This window comes from Aythya ferina (assembly GCF_964211825.1).
Source record: "Aythya ferina genome assembly, chromosome: 8".
Lineage (NCBI taxonomy): Eukaryota > Metazoa > Chordata > Aves > Anseriformes > Anatidae > Aythya > Aythya ferina.
Genome location: NC_140304.1, coordinates 12539444 through 12562804, shown reverse-complemented (window position 1 = coordinate 12562804; position 23361 = coordinate 12539444). Strand labels below are relative to the sequence as shown.

The 23361-nt window shown below is 46.5% G+C and overlaps 1 protein-coding gene across 4 annotated transcripts in view; it reads right to left on the bottom strand.

The window, feature by feature from the left end:
* ACBD6 (acyl-CoA binding domain containing 6) overlaps positions 1–23361 on the bottom strand; it is a gene marked incomplete at its 5' end in the record, with an annotated part of 74565 nt that overhangs the window by 29455 nt on the left and 21749 nt on the right. For all 4 annotated transcript variants that reach the window (XR_014695376.1, XR_014695377.1, XM_084527246.1 and 1 more), the window contains 3 exons: positions 7252–7341; positions 12840–12945; positions 21648–21730. Coding sequence is in view for 2 of the 4 variants with exons in the window: in XM_084527246.1 (XP_084383372.1) it covers positions 7252–7341; positions 12840–12945; positions 21648–21730 (279 nt within the window). The remainder of the gene's footprint in view (positions 1–7251; positions 7342–12839; positions 12946–21647; positions 21731–23361) is intronic.

Genomic DNA, 23361 nt, shown 5'->3' with positions numbered 1-23361 from the left:
GGGGAAGCAGGCTGAGAGTGAAGCATCCTCTGTTACATCTTCCAAAGCAGCATAAGCAAAGCTGACTGTAAAATGCTATGAAGAGATCTCAGAGTGACAGGACACTTAATAAACAGTTAATAAACAAAAAGGAGGCATTAGAAAAAAAGAGAAGAAGTAAGAAAACATCATTATGTTGCTTCATTAAGATTCATGTTGCACTTACAGCAGGGGCACAGAGAAGAGCTACTCCCACGTCTGGAAGAAACCATGGAGGAACTAGAAATGATTCAAGGAGGTGCAAAGTTACTGAGCGGCTTCCAAATAGGGCACAATTAAACAGATTAATTTAGAATTAAACTTCTCAGTCTGACAAAGAAGTGATCAAGAAGGCTCAAGGAGGCTGATAAAGCCAAAAGCAGGACAGAAAAGGTAACCAGGGGAACAATTCCTGTTCCTCATTGCACCAGAACGATGGGCTACCGCATGAAATCACCGTGGCACGTGCAAAGCAAATGCAGTTCAACCACAGAGCTCCCACCAGCATAAAAGGCTGGGACCCATATAGGGACGAGAGAAAATTATCAAAGGAAAATCCAGGAGCACAAAGATAACAGCAGGGGCTTAGGAAGCCTCTAAGCCACACGCTTTGGGTAAATATATAAAACTACCTCTATTCTTACCCTGTTCTGTTCCCTACGCATTTACTCCTCCTGCTGTGAGGGATGTGATACTGAGACTGAAAGAGTCCTGTGTTGACAACTACAATCACAGATGCAGAAATGAGATATAGAGGTTTAGAGGTGGAAACCTAAATTAGCTTTGCCATTTTAAGTGGCAGTTTGCCACTTATGACCCATGGAGTCAAGCAGCAGCTGTAAATTAGTAAAAATCTTATTTAATATCTTTTAAAAAGAAAGCACAAAGCATTACTGTCCCAACATCCGAAGTGTTGGGATAAAGTCAATCTTATTTAGGACTAGGAAACTAGTAAAAGTTCTTTGCATCAAAGCCTTCAAATTCAGCATGCCCCAGTGATGTGCTCAGAATTTTTTTTTTTTTTTTTTTTTACTTTAAACAAACTGGGAGAGATAACCAACAACAGCTGAATACAAAATGCCATTTGGGAAGTAAACCCAGACTCTCCCATGTTGAAAACTCCTCAGGGAGAAGACCAGTGGCAGGATTTAGTTCCTCCAAAGCAGGGAAAACTTCTTCAAGTTTTCTCTAGGAACCGTCTCCCCTGAGCACAGTATCTGGCTGCTTGGCAAAGGCTTTTCCCCTGGCACAGACGGTGATGCCTGGGATGTAGGAAATGAAGCAAGGCTGCAGACCATTCCTGTGGTGATGTGTTCACCTGCAAAACCAGCTCAGCTGCCACTGGTATCCTGTTTGTGCAGCTCACCAAATGCCTTAATGAGGGGCTAAAGCATTTCCAACAATGACTTCAGAAATGGCAGGTGCTTATTTCGAAGATGACCCTGGGACAATGGGGCTTGGGACCATCCCAAGTCCTTGCAGGGAGGCAATTCGAGGTAAGGACATTTCCTGCATCTGCAAAGACATGTACAGCCAGTAAGGAATAAAACACACGTTTCTCCTCTGCACCAGGACATGACAGGCAACAGAGTGCCACCTGCACCCATCTAAGAGCTACCTGCTGCTGGCCTGGCTCCTGGGAGCACGCAGACTGCAGCCACCACGCTGCACAAAGCTGTGCTAATCAGGTATGGAAACAGGCACAAGGTGTCCTGATGCAGAGCGTGGTCACGCTTCCTGAGCCTGCCCGAGATAAAACTATGTGCCTGGTGGCAAACTGCATTCCTCCTGCACCAGCACTGGCCACGCAGAGTGCCTCCCTCTGCACAGCAGAGCCCTCAGGACAAGGTGATGCCCACAAACCACGCGATCCCACAGCAATTCCCTAAAATGTGCTGCTGTCCCTGGTCCCTCGATTTAATCCCTGCATTTTGATTACCCTGAAAGCAGCTTTGAGGGTAAAACAATGCAGACTGCCGCTAGTTTTTCAGGACAGGCTCTTGGATTTCACTTCTTCAAACGCTGCTTTTGCACGGAGAGGTTGAAAGGACTGCGTGGGTCCTGAAATCACTGCTGGAACCACACCGAAGCAGGCTGGTGAGCCTGCTTTGCAGGCAGTGCTGCACGCGCGCTGCCGGGGCAAGGGTGCCAACTGCTTTGCTGCACCAGCAACGAAGCAATGATTCATACGTCTACAGGGAGCAGAAGAAACAAAGGCTGTACATGTCAAGCTGGAAGATGGGAAGAGACAATGCAGAAAAAAAAAAGAAAAAAATCAGCATGCACAGGCAGAAGGAAACATCTCCGTGTCCTTACGATCTGGAGTTCGTGTTGATGAGACCTGAGGTGTCTTCAGAAGCACGAACCAGGGACGAGTCTCTGCATCCCCCAGCATATATTAAGAGCTGCAAACATTTTGCAAATGCTTCTGCTGAAAGGGACTTTTCTCCCAGTAGGTAAAATCAGCATCTGCTGAGTGGTGACCATTTAACATTCAACCTGCTGCCAATCTCCATTCCACAGAGAGACCCACAGGAGAGACATGGAGCGGTGCCACTTCTAATAACTGTGTGACTGGCACCATGTCAATGCTTTAATGTAGAAAGCTACCCTCTGTCACTAAGCAGATCTCTCCTTTCTTTTGGCTAATGGATTTCACACCCATTGGCAACAACGTCAGGACTGAAGGGGTGTAAGCCTGCAGTCTTCTGAGATCTGCTTGGCAAAGCCGAGTACAGAAATATTGAGATAGGGACTGGGGGGGGGGCTATAAAGAAGGAAGAAAACTGTTGTGGTTAATAATTCTGCTCTCATTACTCGTTGCCTTGCCTTTCATCTTTGTTTAGTTTCTTCATCCATTTGCCATCGTGCTTCCTACTGCAGCGATGGTCACTTCAGCAGCACCTGCAGTGGCATTTGCTTGCGGCGAGCGTAACGCCGCCAAACCTCTGCAGCACTCGTCAGATCCAGGAGAGGGTCCTCATGGCTTTACGAGCCAAGCTTTTAGTATATTCAGGGGAAAATTTATACCAGGGCCATTAACAAAAAGGGCACAAGGCTCAGGTATTTTCCTTTTTAAATCTGATGAGGTTTAGAGAATGGCCCTAACAGCAGAGTACTCTGATGGCTGGCACCTTACCTACAGCGGTGTTTGCTCTGATAGGTGGGGGGGGGCTGCATGGACACAGGCACAGAGTCAACAGGGAGGGGAAAGCTGTGCAGGCACAGCCTGGGACCTCTGGTTCTTCGTCAAGAACCATCAAGATGCCCACACCAATTTCCTCAACGTCTCCCTACAGAAAAACACAGGCACGAAGGCAGGGGAGGATGTGTGCTGGCTGATACTGGCTTCACTTCCAAATGTTGCCTCCAACACAAGACCCACAAAGACACTGAAGCAGTTCATTTTCTTGCTGTGAAATCAGAATGAACGTAGTTGAAAAGAAAAATAAAAAATACAGGCAGTGACTTGCAGGCAAGGAGGTCTGACTTTTTCTCGCTTCTTTTTACCCTCTGCGCACAAAATCCTTCAAGAGTCAGGCAGGAAAACAGGAAAACTGAACAAACAAAACCAAACCAACAGACCACCAATCTTGGCAATATTTGACATACCCATAATTTCTACTTCACTTTTAGCTAATAGTGGAAATTAGTCTTTGCGCAGTTGATAAAAATCAACCTGTCTCTGCTGGGTTAGCCCCATGATCTGTGGCCCAGCAACTACCTCTAGTACAATTGATTTTCCTTTTTGGCAACCAATAGGCCAGTCAATAATAATGTTGTTTGAGAAGGATTGAGTCATGAGGGAGATGAACCCTCCCTGCCATTTATTATGTTTGTATTGTCTCCATTTGAAAAGGTTTTTTTTTCCAATGAAGACGTGACCGAAGGTATTACGAGGGGACAGCCACTCCACGTCCCGGTCTCCAGAAGCTCTCTGACTCACCAGGGTGTTAGCATGCAAATGGGGATGATGGTAGCTGCTGTCTGCTAGACATTTGTGGCAGGAGACTGGGAAAAAAGACAAGCCAAGGAGGCAATCACGCTCCTCTTGCTACTCTTGGAGGAAAAATTTGAAAAAGTAAACCCAGCTAGCTCCAAATCACAAGCTAGCAAGCACGGCTTCAGAGAGCTGTGCTGCCTTGGGAGTTAGTACAAGATGCGGATGCAACATCAGCATTGGCACCAAGGAGCAACCAACTCTCACTGCAGGCAGCCACAGGCACACGATGCCTTTCACTGAAATGACAAAAGTGCACGAACGAGTAAAACAAAATCCACACACACCAGCAACAGACTTCCTAACCTGGCAGATTCCAGCTTTGGTTCTCAAGTTTCCTCCCCAAACCCTTGAGGGTCCGTGGGTGACCCATGGAAAGCTTACTGACAGCAGCTCCGAAGTCTCTGTACAGTGATGTGCCTTTACTGAGGACGTGAAGGGTCAGCAAATAAAACAAAAACTGTTGTTATAACTTTTTTCAACCCTGAAGTACTATAATTAGACTGCAGTTTTACATGTACAAATGATTTCTATAACATCGATAAGCTGATTAATAGAACTGCACGATAATGTGGTTTAAGTCATAAAACAGAGGAATATTTGGGCACAATTTTAACTCAGCAGCAACCCAAGTATTGTTTTAGACGTAGTCCTTAATTACCCTGTACACCGAGTGACACGGACCCACCAGCAACTAACAGCGTTTAAGACTCATTCACGTGGCCAGGTCGAGTTGAAGAGTTTTCTCAGAGTAAGCAGAGTAACCATTCCAGGACAGGTACCCACGCGTACCCAAAGGCATACCTTGAATGCATGGATTATTCCAGAAAACAAAATTACACACAAATGCAAAAGAAGTGCCTCTACAGCAAGACCAGGATGAGTCTCAAGTCTCCTGTTTTGATGTTGTAGATATGAGATAGCATTCATCATTTTCCCTCCCACTGCACAATTATTAGAGCAGGATGCCCTTCATCTTTCTTAAGACAGCACTCATATTTTGTAGACTTGAAAGCTGCAATGCTCCCTGCACAGGACAACCACTTACACGGGGCTTTTGTGCCAGAGCAGCAGGAGGAGACCAGAGTCAGAGGCATCCAACCCTGCCCCAGGAGCAGTTTTCCACAGCACGCATTGCAAGGAAAAACTGTCACAACTGAAGCTTCAACAGGGGAAAAAAGGTTTCCCTTTGTTGCTTGACCTTCTGCAAGGAAAACTTATTCATGTCTTGATATATTTTAAAGCTAGAAATTGATATTACAGTCATGTTGCCCGAGCTGCTTTGTAACTGCTGGGTTACAGATACGCTCCCCTTCCTTCCACGTCATTGCTCAGTTAAAAGCACACTCTTCAAGCAAGCAGAGCTTGCAGGAGGCTGTTTTCAGACTGATCTCCAAGCTCTGGGTACTTCCAGCAGAGCCCCAAAACACCCAACCACCACCCACTTTGAAATGGCCTCTGGCTCTGAAGATTTTGATAATTCACTCACACAAACGCCCCATTGAAACTGCAGCACCACCATTTAAACCAAAAAGCATGGTGCAGGATCTCAGCAGTCCAGAAGCACAGCACGTGGTGATTCCAAGACCCGAAGCTGTTTTGAACATGCCACAAGAATGAGTGGTACTGAGGTGGTAATGGAAGGGTGTAAATCTGTCAGGCTGATGGACTGATTTTTAGAAGCATGCTAAAACACAGGTAATTTAAAAAATAAACATCAGTCTGTAAGATCACTCTCCTTCACTATCTCACCCTCACAATCCCCAAATTTATTCTCTCTCTTACATTGCCTGCATTTAGGTGCTGAGATGGGAAAGCACCCAAAAACTCGAGCGGGTGGCAATTGCAGAGGCTGTTGGCACACCGGGCTGGGGCAGCCTGCGAAGAGAAGCTCTGCTGAGAGCACGTTGGGCTGAAATAATTGCGCCACTGATTCAAGGCACCAGAGATTCCCTTACACCCTTCTTTATAGCCCTGACATTAACTGATAGAGCTTTTGGGAACGGGTAAGAGCAGACACTGCAGCGTTTATGGCCTGTTAGGAAGCCAGAGTTTTTCCCTCTCCCTTTTTTCTTTAGGTTGCTCCTCACAGAGTTCTTTCTGCTCCTTCTCTGGATATGAATTCTCACAGGGGAAAGGTCAAAATGAAAAAGAAATAAACATTGGTTCACAAAGACTTGAGATGTTATTGCAATTCATAAATGGTTGAGAATAAAAATGTGTCTGCCTTCTCGGGGAACACACCTACGTGCAAAACCAGAACCTTTATAAAAATTCTCCTTTATTACCTTGGTGGAAAAAAAATCAAAGATTGATTTTCTTTTTATGGCTATTATTAACCTTTTGTTACTGGCCAAAAATAATCTGGTTGGAAAATGTGCAATACATCAAAAAAAAAAGAGAATTTAACAGAAAATTAATGCTCAGGGAAAAATAAGATGATTCTTCATTCAGCCTTTTCTTTTAAGAGTCAGCCCTTACCCCCAAGAAATGAGATAAACATCAAAAAAGTGAATTTTCAGACTGCTGCCATGGTACAGCACTCCAAACCGAACCCACTCCTGGGCTGTTGGGTTGTTGGCTCCTCTGGAGCCATGCTTCCTAATACGCATCCCATCTGCAATTCTGCTCAGATAAGGGCCAGATAGACTTTTTTTTTTAAACAAAGATTTTGTGTGTAAGTACTAACACAGCTGCTTTTGACCTATGAACATCACAGGTCTGCTGAGAAGCCTGCAGGTTGCAAGTGTGGTTACGGTTGTACAAGTTCCTGAGGTGCCTATCGCAAGGCTGTTTAAGCCACTGTTGGTAAGAGCTAGCAAATTTGTCAAGAGGTGCACGGGCAGGAGAACAAAGGCTACAAAAGCCAGGCTGGTAAAGAGCAGTCAATCACAATTTGACAGAGATATGTTGAGCAATTATTTCCGAATACAATCCCACTTAGACAGGTCAGCCCTTCGTTACAAGCTGACAAAACTAGGAGCAGCTTCGAGCTGGCTGGCCAGAAGGCACCAAGCCCTTGCTAAGCTGTTGCTGAAGCAGTGCAGTTCCCAGCCTGGCGTATTAAGGGATGCCAAAATTGCTGCCAGTTTACCTCTGACGCTTTTGGATGCTCTTCTCTGTGATTAATGGTGTGAAAGAACTTGCTGTGGAGTCTTGGAAGAATTCAGAGTGTGAAATGTTTGGTCAGGAGGCTACGTAACATCGCTCAGGTTCAGCCTTTCGTTCCTTACCTGGCTGTTAACGTCGGCAGCGTGCTGTAACAGTACTGAAACGAGCTCCTTGTGTCCTCTGTCGCATGCCCAGTGGAGCAGAGCCCTGCCCTGCAACATCCAAGAGAAAATTATCAGAGCTAGCCAAAAACAGACCCCAAAAAACTAGTCATGCTATGAAGTACTGAGTACCAAGAACAAACACAAACAAAATAAAAGGTACGTAACACACTGGTGCTCCTGATCTGGACTTGAAACCCATGTTTCATTGGGAAAAACTTGACCCGTTTTTCCCAATCCTACACAAACCAGCCCCAGACCTTCAGAGGCGAAAGCAATTAGATCAGCCACCGCCTGGCCAGAAATCTCTCGACACAGCGGCGGTGAGCAAGGTGAGCAGCTCATTCATCTGCTAACGGGAAGCATGAGCCAAGCTTCCCAAGCCGAGTGCCAAAATCTGCAGGTGGGGCAGGAGACACCTGGGGCTGGAGCTCGCCCTCCTCCTGCCGGGCATTCTCCGGGAGCAGCGGAGGCAGACCATTATTTTGAGGGAGGAAACGTGAACTCAGGCACGAGGCATTAAGCTTTTTAACACACTTTTTGACCCAGCAAGTAATTAATTTTTTGTAACGCATAATTTTAATGTTACACTAATTAACCCTGAATCAGAATGAATTCTCTGACAATGACTTTCCGCGGAAGCACGGGTGACATCCATGGGGCCATTTACTGACGGATGCTCTTGTACTCAACACCACAATCAAAGCCTAAGAGGGGAAAAGAGTAAATTAAAATAAAAAAAGTAAACATGGAAAGATCTTCCATTTATCTTTAGCATCCCTAAGTCCTACCCAGGCTGGTAATTACTTAAAAATAAGGATTTCAGTTGGGCAAATAACAGCAACTTCTTTATGCCAGACGTTTATTTCAGAAGCAAGAAGCACTACCTGCAATATGCACACTAACACTCAGTACTTCCAACTGGTTGCTCCACTTTCTTTATACGTGCATACAGGAACAATATCAAAATTACACAATTGCAATTTTTGTGCAGTTGTGGGGCAAAATAAAGCCATTTCTATCCTTTTGATGAAACTCAGGTTATAGTTTTGTGGCTCTAATCTGTTGTTTTGCATTTGGCTCCAGCCAAACAGGATCTTATTTCATTTTATTGGTGCCGAATTTGGCTGAGACCGATGAAGGAAGACTAGCAGCTCAGGAGGAATTGGGCTGCCGATTCTGTGAACTCAGCGATGCTGCAGCAGGGTGCAACTGGTCCCTTCCTACCACGCTGGACATCTGGTTCTGCTGCAAACGTTGCCTTGTGAACACGACGAGAAACAGAGGCCCGATCACCCACAGTCATTAAAAATCTCCTTGTGCTATTTGCAGGAGTATGGATTTCAAGTCTTGGGCCAATTCCACTTTGGATAATTACACTCTGCTTACCTATATATTTTCTCTGCAATTCTAAATGGGTACAATATTTTCCAATTAGTGCCTTAAATGGCTCTGCATTGTAATCGTGCGCTATTAAGCAGCTGACACGTTCCAGCCCAGCAGTGGCTGCACCCTTGCAGCGTGTTATCTCCTAAACACCGGGTGCTGGGGATTTCGGAGACCTCCTCTGCACGAGCACACCGTTTGATATGGAAGTAAAAATACCTGCAGAAGAGTCTCCACTTCCTTACGATAGAACAAAAATTGCTGCCAAGAAACTTATGTTTAAAACCAGAAGATACTCACTGCTGTTTGCATAGAATGAGACAAGTTAAAATGCTCAGTTCTAGCTACAGGTAGTTAAGACAGCTGTACAGCTACAAAGCTGACTTGTTTCCCATGTCCTCCTAACAAGAAAAAAGCCTCGGAGATGAGCCAGGCTTCAGCTGGATGTAGGATCTCAGCTCGCTGTGCAGCACGGCTATCAGCTACCCACAGCGCAAAATCCTTTAGCCTTGCCCAGCTGTTGCTTGCTATCAACATGTGTCTCCGTGGTTAAACAACAGGGCAGAAACGTGGAGAGCCACAGACTGAGCTTTCCCAAAGCACTTCCCATACAACTATTTCATTAGGTAGTAAAAAAACTCAGACTGACAGCAATAATTTTGCAGGGGAAAGCACTGCAGGGGCGAGGTCTTGCCCAAACGCAGTCAAACATCGAGGTGCTCGCTCCCTGCAGCTCAAACACACACCAATTGTTGCAGAAGTTATGTGGAAGGATGCATTTTCCCCTGCCTCTGAAATATTTAATAAAATAAAATAAAATAAAAGCATAAAAATAGCCCCAGTGCACTAACCCTGCCTCTTAAATCTTCTGTGCTTTGCCTGGACAGCCACTGCCAGCTTGGCCAGCTCCCGCAGCAGTTTCTCCAGCCAGCAGCATATCAATTTTGCTCAGCTCCAAGTCACAGGGTGTTCACAAACAAAGCACAGGACAGGGATTTGTCTCGGATACACCGAGCCTCGGCAGACGAGCGGATGGGAATGATTTTCACATCAATTAGCCTGTGCAGAGAAAGAGGAGAACAAAGCCAAGCCCAGCGGATACACCACGATATCAGGGTGTCCTTCTAGGTACCACGTTTGCAGCTGTAATGGTCGTACACCACTGGCAGCTGATCCAACCTGGAGCAAGTATTTTATTTCTGGTAATTACGGAGAGAGACACGTAAAGGCTGCGTCCCCTTCCTGACACCGGGGAGGTGGTGAACGGGAAGGCAGCGGTTGCAAAAATCCAGGTGAAATTCAGCTTTGATTTGGAAGTCAGTCACTTCCAGAGCTGGGAAACGTTCAGGGAAATTCTTCCTTAGCAGCCCAGAAAGGCGATGCTGCTTTGAACCCATTTCCACCTGCCCTCGCCTTGGCAAGCTGGCAGCAGCTTGGCACTCGCTGTCTCAACAGCATGGGAACCGGGGCCCAAACGAGCACCATCCAGACGCCTTTTATCATTAAGCTCTGGCAAGGGCTTAAATGCTGCACACAGGTAACATGTTTGTTTATTGGGATTTCTCCAACAATTACAAAAAAAAAAACCCTCTCTCCACAGCCTCCACGGCCCTTGGCACAAATTACAAAAGCAGCTCATCTATGCTTCTGGACAACTTCTGGTTAGTTAGTAGTCCAAGAAATATTTTTCCCATAAAGGCAGCAAACAATCCACGCTCCCGGAAGGTGCCCGAAGCCCTGTGGTAACCCCACAGCCACAGTCCATTTCTTCTTCCATTAATCCTGCTGACACACGCATGAGGAACTGGTTGTTTTAGTCTGTGCGACTTCTCCTAAGTGAGTGCAAGCTATCCTGCTGAACCCTGGGCAATTTAGATAGAGTAAATGGAGGCTTGTACATGATTACTGTCATTAGATTCTTTGTCTAATTCTAAACTGAAGCTTATTATATCCAAACTGTTCACAGGTATGCAGGCTTCAGTGCTCTACATGAAGGTTTTTATTCATTTTTTTTTTAATCTAGGGAAGTAGACAGCTTATGCATCCAAAGTTGCCAAGCCCATCTCTGTCTAAAGCCTCCAAGACTTCTCTTGCCCCTTCTGAAATCCTTTTGCTTCTAAGCAGGCTTGTCCCCATTTCACATTTTCCTTCTCATTTTCTCCTTTTGCTAACTTCTTTCAGGCTCACACCAAATTAGAGAGGATGCGATTAGATACAGGACGAATGCATCACTTGGAGATAAAACCTAAGCACCTTGCAACCTCAGCCGAGTCGTTACCCACGAGGAAAGGCTGTGCAGTTAGCAGGAGAGTGGTTGATGCTTTGGAAGGTTTTGCTCCACAAGTTAACTCTTTGTACGTATCCCTGCTGCCATTTTAAATTTATATGTGCTTAAATCAAAAGCCTGACAGCGTGAGTTATGTTCTGAGGGCTAGGGGAAGCATCTTCTGGGTACGGCAGGATATATTTATGCAGTAACACTAAAACAGTTAATGAAAATGACAAGATTATGCTTGCATACACTTCCCTCTACCAAAGGCTCGCTCTGGGTTATCTCCATCCTAAAATGGGTTCTAAAACTTCAATCAACCTGCACGATATTGGAAAATCAGCTGCACTCCAGATTTCGAAAAATACATTTGGATACCAAACAACACTGGTAATGGTTTCAGCTCCCTAAAACAACTGAAGTATTTCTTTCAGATCTTCCTTTTTGGTACCCTAACTTATTTATTTATTTATTTTACCAGTTAGAAACGAGCCTCAGGAAGCCAGCACTTGCCAAAAAAGAAAAAGAAAAAGGAAAAAAAAAAGGCTCCTACCTCCTACTTCCCTGTGTCAAGCATTTGCTGGGGTAAGCAAAAATAAGCGATGTTGTGAGAATTTCACCTGTGGGGAGATTTTGCACCAGTGAGAACCATCCCATCAACCTTTCACAGGGTGCAGAGGTGTCACAGGTTTGCTGAAGCAGCTCCCTGCTCTGCAAGAGTCACGGGCTGTGAGCTCCTGAAACAGGCCCCCTCATACATCGGACTCGGTAACTCTCAATGAGGATGTCACCTGACAGTTTTCAGATCTGGCTCTGAATGTTTACACTGAGAGCACAGAAATACTTCAGCCATCTTTCACAATTTCAAAAAAAGCAAAACAATTTCTTTGCCTGAAAACAAGCACGTTTGCTGTTTGAATGCAAAGGAAGGTAACAGCTTCTGAACCTGCCTAACTAGGAATGAGCATCTCAGCAATGGAAATGAAACGTGATGCTATTATGTACTTATTGCAAGTGCGTGATCTCCAAAGTGAGCTTTTATCACTTAAAGGACTCCAGCCATGTTCTGAGCTTCTGCCCTGGGTGCTCAGTGCTGTAGCCTGTGGTCAGCAGGAGCTCAGTATCGGCGCTGTTGCAGCAACCGTGTGGCACACGACAGCTTCAGCTCATTGAATTTACGATGTGAAATTCCAAGCCTGATGGCGAGCACCCTCCCTCTCCGCTGAAAATTAATTCACACGAATTCCTGATTAATAATAAAAGGCCCTGCCATCAGCATTCAGAGCCCCAGCCGGGGCTGTCATGGCTCAGAGGGCAGAAATCTGCTTAGAGCTACAGGAGAACCCAACTGAATTTGTGGCGTCTCAGTCTATGAATGTGTAAGCACTTCATCTGTTCACCGAGACACAATGTGCTGGAGAGCAGCGGGCAAAAGTAGCTGCACATCCTATTGACCGAGAGCAGGGCTAGGTGGCAGTATGCAAGCACTGAACCCAGCGCGGTGAAGCTGGTTCTGCTGCACTTCCTGAGGGCTGAGCTGTCTGCTTCAGGTGTTCACTGTCACCAAAAAAAGATTGACACAATTCACATTTTAGACACTCGCCCTCTCCTTGAGGTTTCTGGCAATAGCTGCATTAGCTCCCTGTGGAGAAATGGTGTTTTATGGTGTTTTGATTCTGATAAGAAAAAAAAATAAAGACTGGACGATGCCTTTAGAAAGTGGGGCTTGTAAGGGGTCTTACTCTGCAAGTTGCTGCTGGTGTTGCTGGAAATAACATAGGAAGTTTCTGATATGCAACAGCATCACAGGGCATCCACTACCAGAAAGCCAGTGGAAAGCTGCCATTTTCAAAACAGCTCCAAGATTATTTTTTTAAATCTTTTTTATCCATACCTCTTCATCTGCAACATTCACATCCACTTTTTTCGATTGAATGGCTTTGGTTACATAGTCAATGTTGTTTTCTTTGCAGTAGTCAAAAATGTTCTTGTCCTCTTCCCTATTCAGGAAACAAAAGCAAGAGAAGCACCGTGTTACTGCACAGCACAAAGCCACGTGCACATCATACGCCCTAACTTTGCCATGGACATTTCAACAGCATCACTGGAGTGGAACAGACTCCTGGTACGGGGCATGCAGAACAATGTTTTTTTCCAGGTAAGAGACCTGGAAATCCTGCTTCCTAGAAAACAAAGGTTCTTTTAAACAATGCTGTGCCAGGGCAGAAGACTTGCTCCTGTGAGCTGGCACAAGTCTATAAAGTCTGTTAACACAAACCACATTCAGCCCTGGTATAAAGCTCTGCAATCCCACAGAAGATAAAAGACTAAACCTTTATTCTCCTTGCTACACAAACAAGCCTGTAACAACAGCCGCTTTGGGTCAGACCATGTTTTAGGCACCTTCTCTCCTACCAATCCATCCCGTTGTCTCTTTGGACAGAGACTCCACGCTGCCTCTGATAGCCCCTTTCATCTTCTTCTTCAGTCTCCCTCCTTCTGCTACATCCTTTTTGAGACGGGTTGATCCAACCTGTGTGCCCTATTAGATAAGCAAGTGCAGATCAGTACAGATTTGTACAGGGTAAAAAGGTTCCTGCGCTTGCTTTTTTAATTGCCATGGAGCGCTGTAGCTCCAGCGACTCACACAAAGCTCCTGCGTGTTTCAAGAATCTGTAAAAGGTCTTAACTTCATGAGAAATTGCTTGGTTAGCTGGTAAGAGAAGTTTTAGTAAATCTGAGGCCACACTGACGCCTGTGACATCCCAACTTGTTGCTCTTGCTGCCAGCAGCAGGTGTCAGGGAGCGGGTGCTGGCCCCTCGCATGCAGCCTGCTGCTCTCGGACACGGCACGGCCAAGCTCTGCCTTAACAACACCACTGCAAAAAGGATTGCAGCGGGGTCACTTGCAGGATGGTCAAGAAACAAAAACAACCACAGCCTCAGAGGAAACGCCTCACAAGAATAGGAGCTTGCTAGGGCAGCCCAGACCCAGCAGGGAGGTCGCTGTGCTCTGAGCCTGGCAGGCAGCAGAGAAAATGCCTGCAGTGCACCGGGGCAGCTCGAGGGAAACAGCTCTCCTGGTGCTAAAAGGTAACGGCACTCCTCACGTTTATCTGCTCACGAACACTGCAGGTTGATGTGAGTCAGAGCAGAAGTAAAATCAGAACTTTATTGCATTACTGAGTAATTGCTAACAAAGAAAAAGCGATGCTCTTCCATTTGCAACCCCAGCAAAAATTGAAAAAAACAAACGCTGCTGCCAACCAGGCCACGTCCCCCCTCACATCAGGACAGGCAGGGCTCCGTGGGGGAACTCTGACTTTCTGTCTTGTACCGCTAGACATCCAGAGCGACACTCTGTTCGCCTTAAAAACGCTTTAAGCATTTTTCCTCAGTGCCAGTAAAAGTTTGGAAATAAAATAAAATAAAAATAAAATAAAATAAAAAATAAAATAAAATAAAACAAAACAAAACAAAACAAAACAAAACAGTGCTCATCTTCAGCTCCAGCAGCAGAAATCCCAGTACTTCCCCTTAGGAAGCCGCTTGCCCCGATCTCTCCCACCTTTCTCGTCCAGGAGCCCTGCACATCACCCCTGCTTTGCACACAGCAGTCCTCCTGAGCTGTGCCCTTCCAGCAAGGAGCTGGGGGCTGGATGAGGTCTCACAGAGGCATTACAGACGGCTTCCAGTTTCTTAACTGGTCTCTGAAGAGCTCCTTCGGTGGGGGCCCTGGCTGTACCCTGCACCATTGCTTTGAGTCTTTGAGATCGCTTTGAGTCCTGGGGAAAAAGGAATCTCACGGTGGGACTAGGAAAGGCAAAGGCTCGTGCTGCTCAAGATGGGGTCTGACAGATTCGTGATGGAGGTTACGAGGCACGCCTGCCCCTACTAACAAGGGCTGATGTGACGTGCCGGGAGGTCCCTCCGGTCCTACCTTGTTAGTCCAGCCTCTCAAACGTGCCCTCGGCTGCTGAAAGCAGCCTTTTGGTGAGCCTGCCATTCAGACAAGATGGAACAATGTGGCTCAAACAGCTCTTCCCCCTTTGTAAGCACACCATTTATGACAGATGACTCTCTCCACTGCACCATCAAAGCATAATCCAGTCTCTCCTTCCATCACAACCATCCTCGGCTACTCCTGGATGAATTTGTGTCACAACCCCGAGCTCAGGCTGCACCCTCCGTCCCTGGCAATGACACCAGCCCTGCCGAATCTGATGCGGCAGAGCCAAAGGTACCAGTGGAAAGGCAAAAAGCAGCAATGAAACAACTGCTTGCAGCCCGTGCTGGAGCCAAACCGAGCAATCATCCTACCACCACCTCCAGACAAACTTCTGTGGTCTTCTCCCGAGGATACCGGTACTGTCTGGAGGGAGAATAAATGGGCACAGCTATCTGGGTATGATTTAGCTGTTCTGGAATAACCGCCCCTGTGAATGCTCTGTATCTTCTCCTTCCAAAAAGCCACTTTTCTTTCAGAGCAGGCTCCACAATGGAATTATTCCAGGATAGCAATTTCCCCACATGAAGATAACAGTTGAGGAAATTTCATCTTTCTACAGCGCATTTATTTGTCATGCTTTAAACCACTCTCCTGCTGCCCCCCACTTAAATATATATTTATATATATGTATCATACGGACTCTGAATCCATTCTACAAATCAAAGAAGTGAGCCTTTGCACAAACAGATTGGAGGGACGTCCATGCAGCCCTAACAAAAACATTTTACCTGCCAACAAACTGGTCCCATGAAGCTGTGCTTCAGGCATTCAAACCGATTTGGTCTTGCCATGTGCCAAAACCAGGAAGGTAAATGGACAAAAAAACTCACTAAAGGAATTTAAACCAGATTCCTCCCACACGCACTTTTTTTTTTTTTTTTTGATGTGAACTGGACAAATAAGACATTGCTTAAAAATACTTGCAGCTGAGTTTTTTCCTTTTGTTTCATGTCTGTGTGTACGAATATGCACCAAAAACCCCTCCAGCAGAGCAGTTACAAGAAAGCAAAGTGATGCACTGCTTTCAGACCGGGACTTAGCGGGTATTTGCACTCTACCTATAGAACTGGTGAGAGCCAGCAGCAAGGCCCAGAAACCAAACCACCTGACGCTCTGTATTTTTTTTTTGATGATGGTTTTTTAACAGCTCGTAGAAGAGATCTGCTGTTGCTTTGCCAGGCTTCGCTTCCTCCTTACCTTTAGTGCTGTAAACGGAGTCGCTTTCAAAACAGAGAGCATCCCGAGGCCAGCCCCATTCCCTTCCACCCCTCGTGGGCTGCTCTGGGCCTCCTCTCCTCCTTTGTGGGGTCAGTCAGCACTGAACCCCATGGGACCCTCTGTGGGGCCGGCACCTCGCCCGGGACGGTGCCACAAACAGGTGGCATCGGCCGTGGGTTTGGCACGGGGCTGCCGAGCTGGTGGGAGCTCGCCGGAGCGGAGCAGGCAGCGTGTGGGGAGCCGAGAGGCACTCGCAACGCTGGCTGTTTGTGTCGAGGCCCTGGGCCCCCAAGGGACCCATTTTCACATAATCTATAATTATCTCTTCGCTTTAATCGCCTCGTCACTTCTGAGGCTCTCCTGGGCACAGGAAGAGGAAAAGCTCATTAACTGAACCTTTTCTCCTCTCTCCAGCCACCCATAGCTTTTAATTGCTTGGTGTTGTTATTATCTATCAGTGCAACTGGGATCATTTTCATAAGAAAGGGTGGTGGGAGGGGGGGAGGCAGGAGCGGGTCCCTGAGGTATGCACCGCAGACAAACCTTTGCTTTCTCAATTATTTATGCCAGCTGAGGTTTTACAAGCTGAATAAATCCATAACTCAAGTTTATTTTGAGCCGGCGGGCTGTCCCCGGGGAAGCGTTGCCCACTTGCCTGCACACTTGTGCGCTGTCCCCCGAGGGGGGCCGGGACACACAAGACGTGTGCCATCCCACTCCCCAGCCCTCACGGGAGGCCGAGCAGCGTCACCAGTGGTGGGGAGGCCACAAAAAGCCCCCACGGGAGCTGTCAAGGAAGGATGAAGCCTCCCAACGGGAGCGAGGCCTGAACGAGGCCGCCCCGCTGCCTGACAAAGTGAAGCGCCCAAGGGTGACTGCTCAGGGGATGCCCTAAACTCCAGGCCAGCTTGGCAAGCGTCTTGGAGGGTCCATTTCTAAATAACGCCAACCTCAGAGCACCGGCATGCCTTCTGGCTGCATCTGCAGGTGTTTTATTCCTGAGAAACGCCTCTCCATTGCGATGATGGGTTGCTCAGGCAGGGCTCTTCCGCAGGGATTTCGTGGGCCAGCATCAGTGCGAGGCATGGTGCCAACCCTCTTTTTTTCCCCACCAGCCGGCGATGCCAGCCCCGTCCCGACACAAACGCTGCCATCGTGTTCTCATTCCCGATGCTGGTGTTCCCGGAGGAAAGGAACAAAACCCCCCGACCGCGCTCCGGGCTCTTCCCAAAAGCCGTCACGCCGCGGCGAAGCAGCATCTTTACAAACGGATGCTGGAAGCGGCTCTTTAAAATTCAGCAGCCTTTGTGCCTGACCACACGCAGCGACCTCTGGTATTTTCTGCCAAAACAGTTCATTTGTCTCGCAGAACAACTAATCAATTCCAGAGCCCATCAATCACGGGGGGGCTCGCGCAAGCCGGCCGGCAGCGGGGCCAGATGGCGGCTGCGTTAGCGGGATTAATACAATTCTGATAGATTACACGGCATCAGCCGGGCTCCCAGACCCAGGGGGACGGGCGAGCCCTGGGATGGGGAGGACAGAGGGGTGCTCGCCACCCAGTTGCCAAAACGCAAGCACTCACTCACCTGCGGCTCCTAAACGCGCCTCCTGGCCGACACGGGGTGCTCTTTGCTCCCGAGCACTGCAGGAAAGCGTTCAGGTTTTTTGATTTTTAGTAGCAAAAGGGCTTCCCTCGTCCCTCGGGATGGTAAAAGTGTGAAAATCAGCTCAGCTCAGCCTCGGTGCTTCCATGCTGGGGTGCTGGGGCTGAGCGCCGGAGGGCTCCCACACAGAGCCGTTTGGCAGCAGGGTTTTGTGTTCGCACCTTGCCAACTGAATGCTTTCGGGTGCTGGAAACATTTGTAAACTGCCTTTTTTTTTTTTTGGTCTTTAAAAAAATATATTTAAAAATAACTTTAAAGTTGAATTTCCAATTCTGCGGTATTTCTGGCATCTCGCTCAGCCCCTGTCTCAGATTTACAGCGGTGACACGCCAGTCAGCCTCACCTCACTGTTTATTTCCCAGGTTTGTGAAACGCTAATTACAGTTATTTGATCACCGAAGAGCTCAACTACTGCTGCTTTTGTTCTGGTCTTACAAGCAGACATAAAGCTGGATCCAACAGCAAAAACCAAACCAACCCTCACCGTCCCCAGCCCCGCTGGGCTGAGCGGTCTGCAGTCCCTGATAATTTCGCAGTCCTTCCTTTCAGGGATCCTCCACGTTCCCCCACCAGCACGCTTTGTTTTTCTGGAATGCCCAAAGCCAGATAAGTGATTTACAGAGGAACACAAAGGCAGAGCACTATGCTAATACACTGTGCAACTGCTCCCCATTAGTCACTGGGGGTACTTCAGCTCTTTATTGCCAGGGTTTATTAATGACTCCTAATTGATGACCAGTGCCCAGCACCCCAAAGTAAATAACTGCTACGCCTCATTAGCTCAAGAGACCTTCTCCTGATTTGAGGATTGATCTATGAACACACAAATTGCACCGATTTAACTGAATCTCTGTCTGAATTGATTTAATTAGATCGGTATAACCTGTTTCTACAGATGCTCCTGAATTTATTTGGAACCTTCGCAGTGTAGTTACATGAGCCAGGCTGACCATTTTGCTGTCCTGTTCTCAGAGTAGTAATATTTGAGATAATTAGTGATTCGGCAAAATCAGTGCTTGTACCACCCCGGTTCCTCCAATTTCTGATCCACCTGACTTTATGGCGGGGTACGGCAGCTCCGCCTTGTCCAGCATTTACAGATTCGCACCCTAAAAGCCAAGCACTTCATCCCACAAAATAAATGCGAGCATTATTTAATTTCAGACACTCAGTTTAAAAGCAGTAGCATTGCTGCTTTGTTTGGTAAATGACTGCTGACAGTAAATTCGTGGTTTACACTACATTTAAAACAAGATCTCTCATCTCCCTATTAACCTACTCCGAGCTGCTGCTATGTAATCATTTGTTAAACTGTTCAAAAGCTTCTGGTAAGAATAAATTACGTGGATCTGCTTAGGTGAACCTTTAAAACTCTGCACTTGCATTCTTATTCTTGTCTATCTGCTGGTGCACGGCGAGGTGGTGAAGATGCTGGGCTCCAGATGAATTAGACAGCCTTTCTCTGCCTTTGCATCAGCTGAATCCTAAAGGGCACACGGCAGGCTGTACTTGGCTCGGTGCTGCCTGCTAAGAGATTCATTGCTTTCAGCAGTCTGTCAGAACCCAAGGCTGGTGAGGACTCGAGTTTTAGTTTTTAATACACAAAATAAGATTTTCCCTCGTTCTGGGCTTTCTTAAAGTGACCCCGTAACTGGGAAATATTTATCCCATCAACAGCTCAGGGAAACAGAGACTAAAGTGGATTGATTTATATTCCAATTTTTGCAGGCTTGTTGTAAAGGCTCGGTAAGGCTCACCATTGACAACTGAGTCCACAAACAGGTTTCTTTTCTCAGATCTTAGGCTATGAACCACCACCTACTTACTGCTAATTACCAACACACAGATTTTTGCTGGCTCAGGGCACTAAGTTTTCTTTCTCCTTCTGCTTCCCCCACCCCCGAGGTGGTATTAACAAACCAAATCACTTCTATGCTCTAAATACATTTGGATACAAAATCAAATGTCCAGAGCCATCCTTCTTAGCTTCATTTGCTTTCAGATTTTGTACCAGTGTAATTCTGTGGGTGAGACTCACTCCCCATCTTATAGGTGAGGACGCTGATGCGTACTAGCCAAGCACTGCTAATGGATCACCCGAGTTTCTGTTCTGCAAGCAGCGTGAAGAGACTTCTTGTAACTCCCTTTTGGCAGAATCTCACTCTACCAGCTGTGTCAGTGGATACATCCATCCACAGCTGAAGTTTGTGAGGATTACAGCTATGCTGTACGAGACCACAGCTATCAGGGCACTGATACCCACACAGTGCACTGCTTTCCACGTGGCATGTTTGAAAAAAAGTATTTGGAGCTGCAGTCACCTTCAAGTCCTCCATGAGCCATGTTCTCAGAGGAATGAGAACAAAAATACAAAGAGAAGATTGAGACCAATTGAGACCAAGCTAACCAGGACAAAACCTGGTTTCCTGTATATTGGGCTGTATTTCGTGATCAAGAAGGGCCACAGGCAATACCTGGGATAGCCACAACTCTGAAAGAACTGTAGGAATAAACATTTCATTTAATTTCAACGCTGTGCAGCACTGATATGTTCAACTCCTGAAGGAACAGCTCAGACAGAATCCAAACTACAAGGTCAAACTATGCCATCAAGGACGTGAGCCGAGACCCCTACTGACAGAGCAGGGAAGAAAAAGGAGCTTGTGGCTAGCAGAAGTGCTATTCCTCAAGCAGTTTGTTAAACCAACGTCATACTTGCCCAGCTCTGGTCAAGGTCCAGGGACAAGTTAAGGACGTGTTGGCTCCCCGAGCCAGGTTGGAAAGGCTGCTCCTGGCCAACTGTTCCCTCTTGCCGTGCAGCACACTGCAATGCCCACTGCTGCCGCCGTGTTTGCTTACTCAGGACATCTACCCGAGCTCCTTGCAAAAGGTTTGAAGCCACCAGCTCAAGATTTATTTTTTATGAGTTTGCGACAAGTCAAAGAAATGCTGCGTTAGAGTTTTAACACTTTGGGAAAATTCCCAGCCAGCCTGGGAGGGGGTGTGTAGAGAAAACAGTGTTTATCTTCTAATTTCCTGGGACTGAAATGATGCAAGGCATACAATAAAACAAATGGGATCACAAACACATAAATGGGTAACTGCAACGTGACAGCAAACACTGCTCAAACATTTAGTCTTCTCTGACTCTTCATTTTAACTAAAAATGTTGCCACATTCTCAAAGATTCTCCAGGCAATCATTTATGTATCGGAGTTAATATTACTCCCGTGATTAGAAGTTTAGTAGTTTGAAACAGGAAAAAAACCACCAACAGCTGTCCTTATTCAGTAGCTAATGTCACTTACTACTTGCACCTTGACAGTTTTTAAATAGCAGCCATTCTACTTCTGTGAATGCATTTCTGCTACGCTAGCTGCAGAAGCTGGAAAAAAATTAATTTGATATAGGGTGCAAACTCTCCCCGAAGGCAAACACTGTCCAATATTAAAACCTGCACTGAACAATCCTTAATGAATATATTGGTAAAGAAATAAATATTTGAGAAAGGTGGTGTCTGAATAGCTTTCTATTAAAAAAGCCAATATTAGGCTTTTTCAGCCATATAACTGAAAAATGGGAAGCCTTGCCCTTCCCCCACATCTTGCACTAGGGAAAGGTTAGTACCTGGCAATGATACAGAGAGTTATTGATTTAAATGATTATGGACCTGAAAAGTTCTTTCCTGTCATTTATTATCCTGTTGTAGTTGCCACCACACTTGTGTGATATTAAAAAAAAAAAAAAAGCTGTACAAGACGACATCAGAAAACACTGTTTTTAACTCAAGTGCGGCAGAGATAATCACCTGATTGTTTCTTCTTGATACAACGAGCTGACAACTGGGCCTCCAAATGCAGTTTTGCTTTCTTTTCCCCTCTTCTCTGTTGTCTGAAAGAAAAAGAAAGATTGGTCCAGCATCCACCTGCCATCCCTCCCCTCCATCTCCCAGCCCCTGGATGCCTCATCTGCATGGCAGACTGCATCCCGTGACCCCACACCATCCAGAAAAGCTGGGTGCATCTCTGGGCAAACTGGGATCGATGCTTCCCCGAGTGTGGCCAGCTTGGTCACCCAGAGGTGTGCGTGGTGGCCTCGCCGCCCCGCTGGCGTTGCCTCCGCACCGCAGTGCTCTCAGCTGCGGCCCCCAAGGACCCGAAAGCCGAGGCTCTGTGCGGCGGCATAATGTTACGTTACTAGACTGCAAAGCTTGCCTTTGTAAATCTATTTAATATAGATTTAAAATTAAATTTCTATAATGGGCAGCATTTCCAAATGATTGACTCCCAGGAACTCTAGGATTCTGAATGATCCCCACCGTAATAGAAGCGAACAATTAGAGCTGATTGATCGATGTGCAGCCTCAGGCCTCCCTCTGCAAAAACCTCCCGCAGTCTGGGCTCTCCGGCTGCCTGCCTCTAACCTGATGCCAGATTTTCAGCAGGGCTGTCTGAGAGCCCAGCCCTCTCAGCAGGACACCAGAAGCCCTGATTTTTTCCAGGGAGTCCAGTATCTCGGTCCTTAGGTGAGCGGGCGAAACTGGTTTGCAATTCACGGCAGTAATTCCTTACAAGAGCAGCCCATTAAGTGCAAGATGCTGCTGGCAGAGGACAGCTCCCTTGCCTTCCGTGACAAGGGATTATCATACCCAAGCTGAATAAAAGCAGAGAAGCGAAGGAAAGCTGGCCCAACCTTGAGCCCTCTCTTGGTAGACACAATACATTGCTGACTACACCAAAAATGTTGCTGTCTCATCATAAATCTACCCAGAAAGATGTTGATTTTTTAAAGTAAAACATGCTTAAATTCGCCTTGCTTCCTGCTCCCTAAGTTGCTTTAGTTTTAAACAATTTTGCTTTTTCCCCATAATAAATTTCCCCTCTGCCTGGCTCGAACCCACCAACTCCACATTTCAGCTCTCCTGCGCTAGCCCAGAGCCATAATATTTGGGTTTGCAGATATCTCAGACAAGCTTTTCTAAAAGAAAAAACAGAAGGGAAATTGGCTTTGAAGGCTCATCCATGGCAAGTTGGCTTTCTCTAATTTAGAGTAAAAGGTGACACGAAGTTCCTCCTTCCTGAAGCGAAAGGGCTTTGGAGTCTCCACAGTGCAGTGCCCCTCTTAAAAAATTATTCAGCAGAGAACCTTCCTGTCCACCAATTATTTCCACACCACTTATAAAGAAAATTAATTTCAGATCATCTGCTATTGCACGGGAGAGCTATTTCTATAAAATGAAGCTACGTTCACAACCAGCCGATCTCCTTGGATGCTGGGGGCACCAGTTCCAGAAGCTACAGGAAAATTTTTAATCTATATTCTTCCCTTTCTTCCCACTACCACTTCTCGGTGGTTGCTTTTTTCAAAGTCAGAGGCAACACTCGAGCGAATACATTTCATCCTTCTCGAGGCACAAATCGTAAGAAAAGGTTTCTTGGATTAAGTTCCCCCTCTTTGCGCAACCAATGCATTTCCACCAAAGATTAATCTTCTTGATCGAGTACACCTAAGGTCAGCGGGAA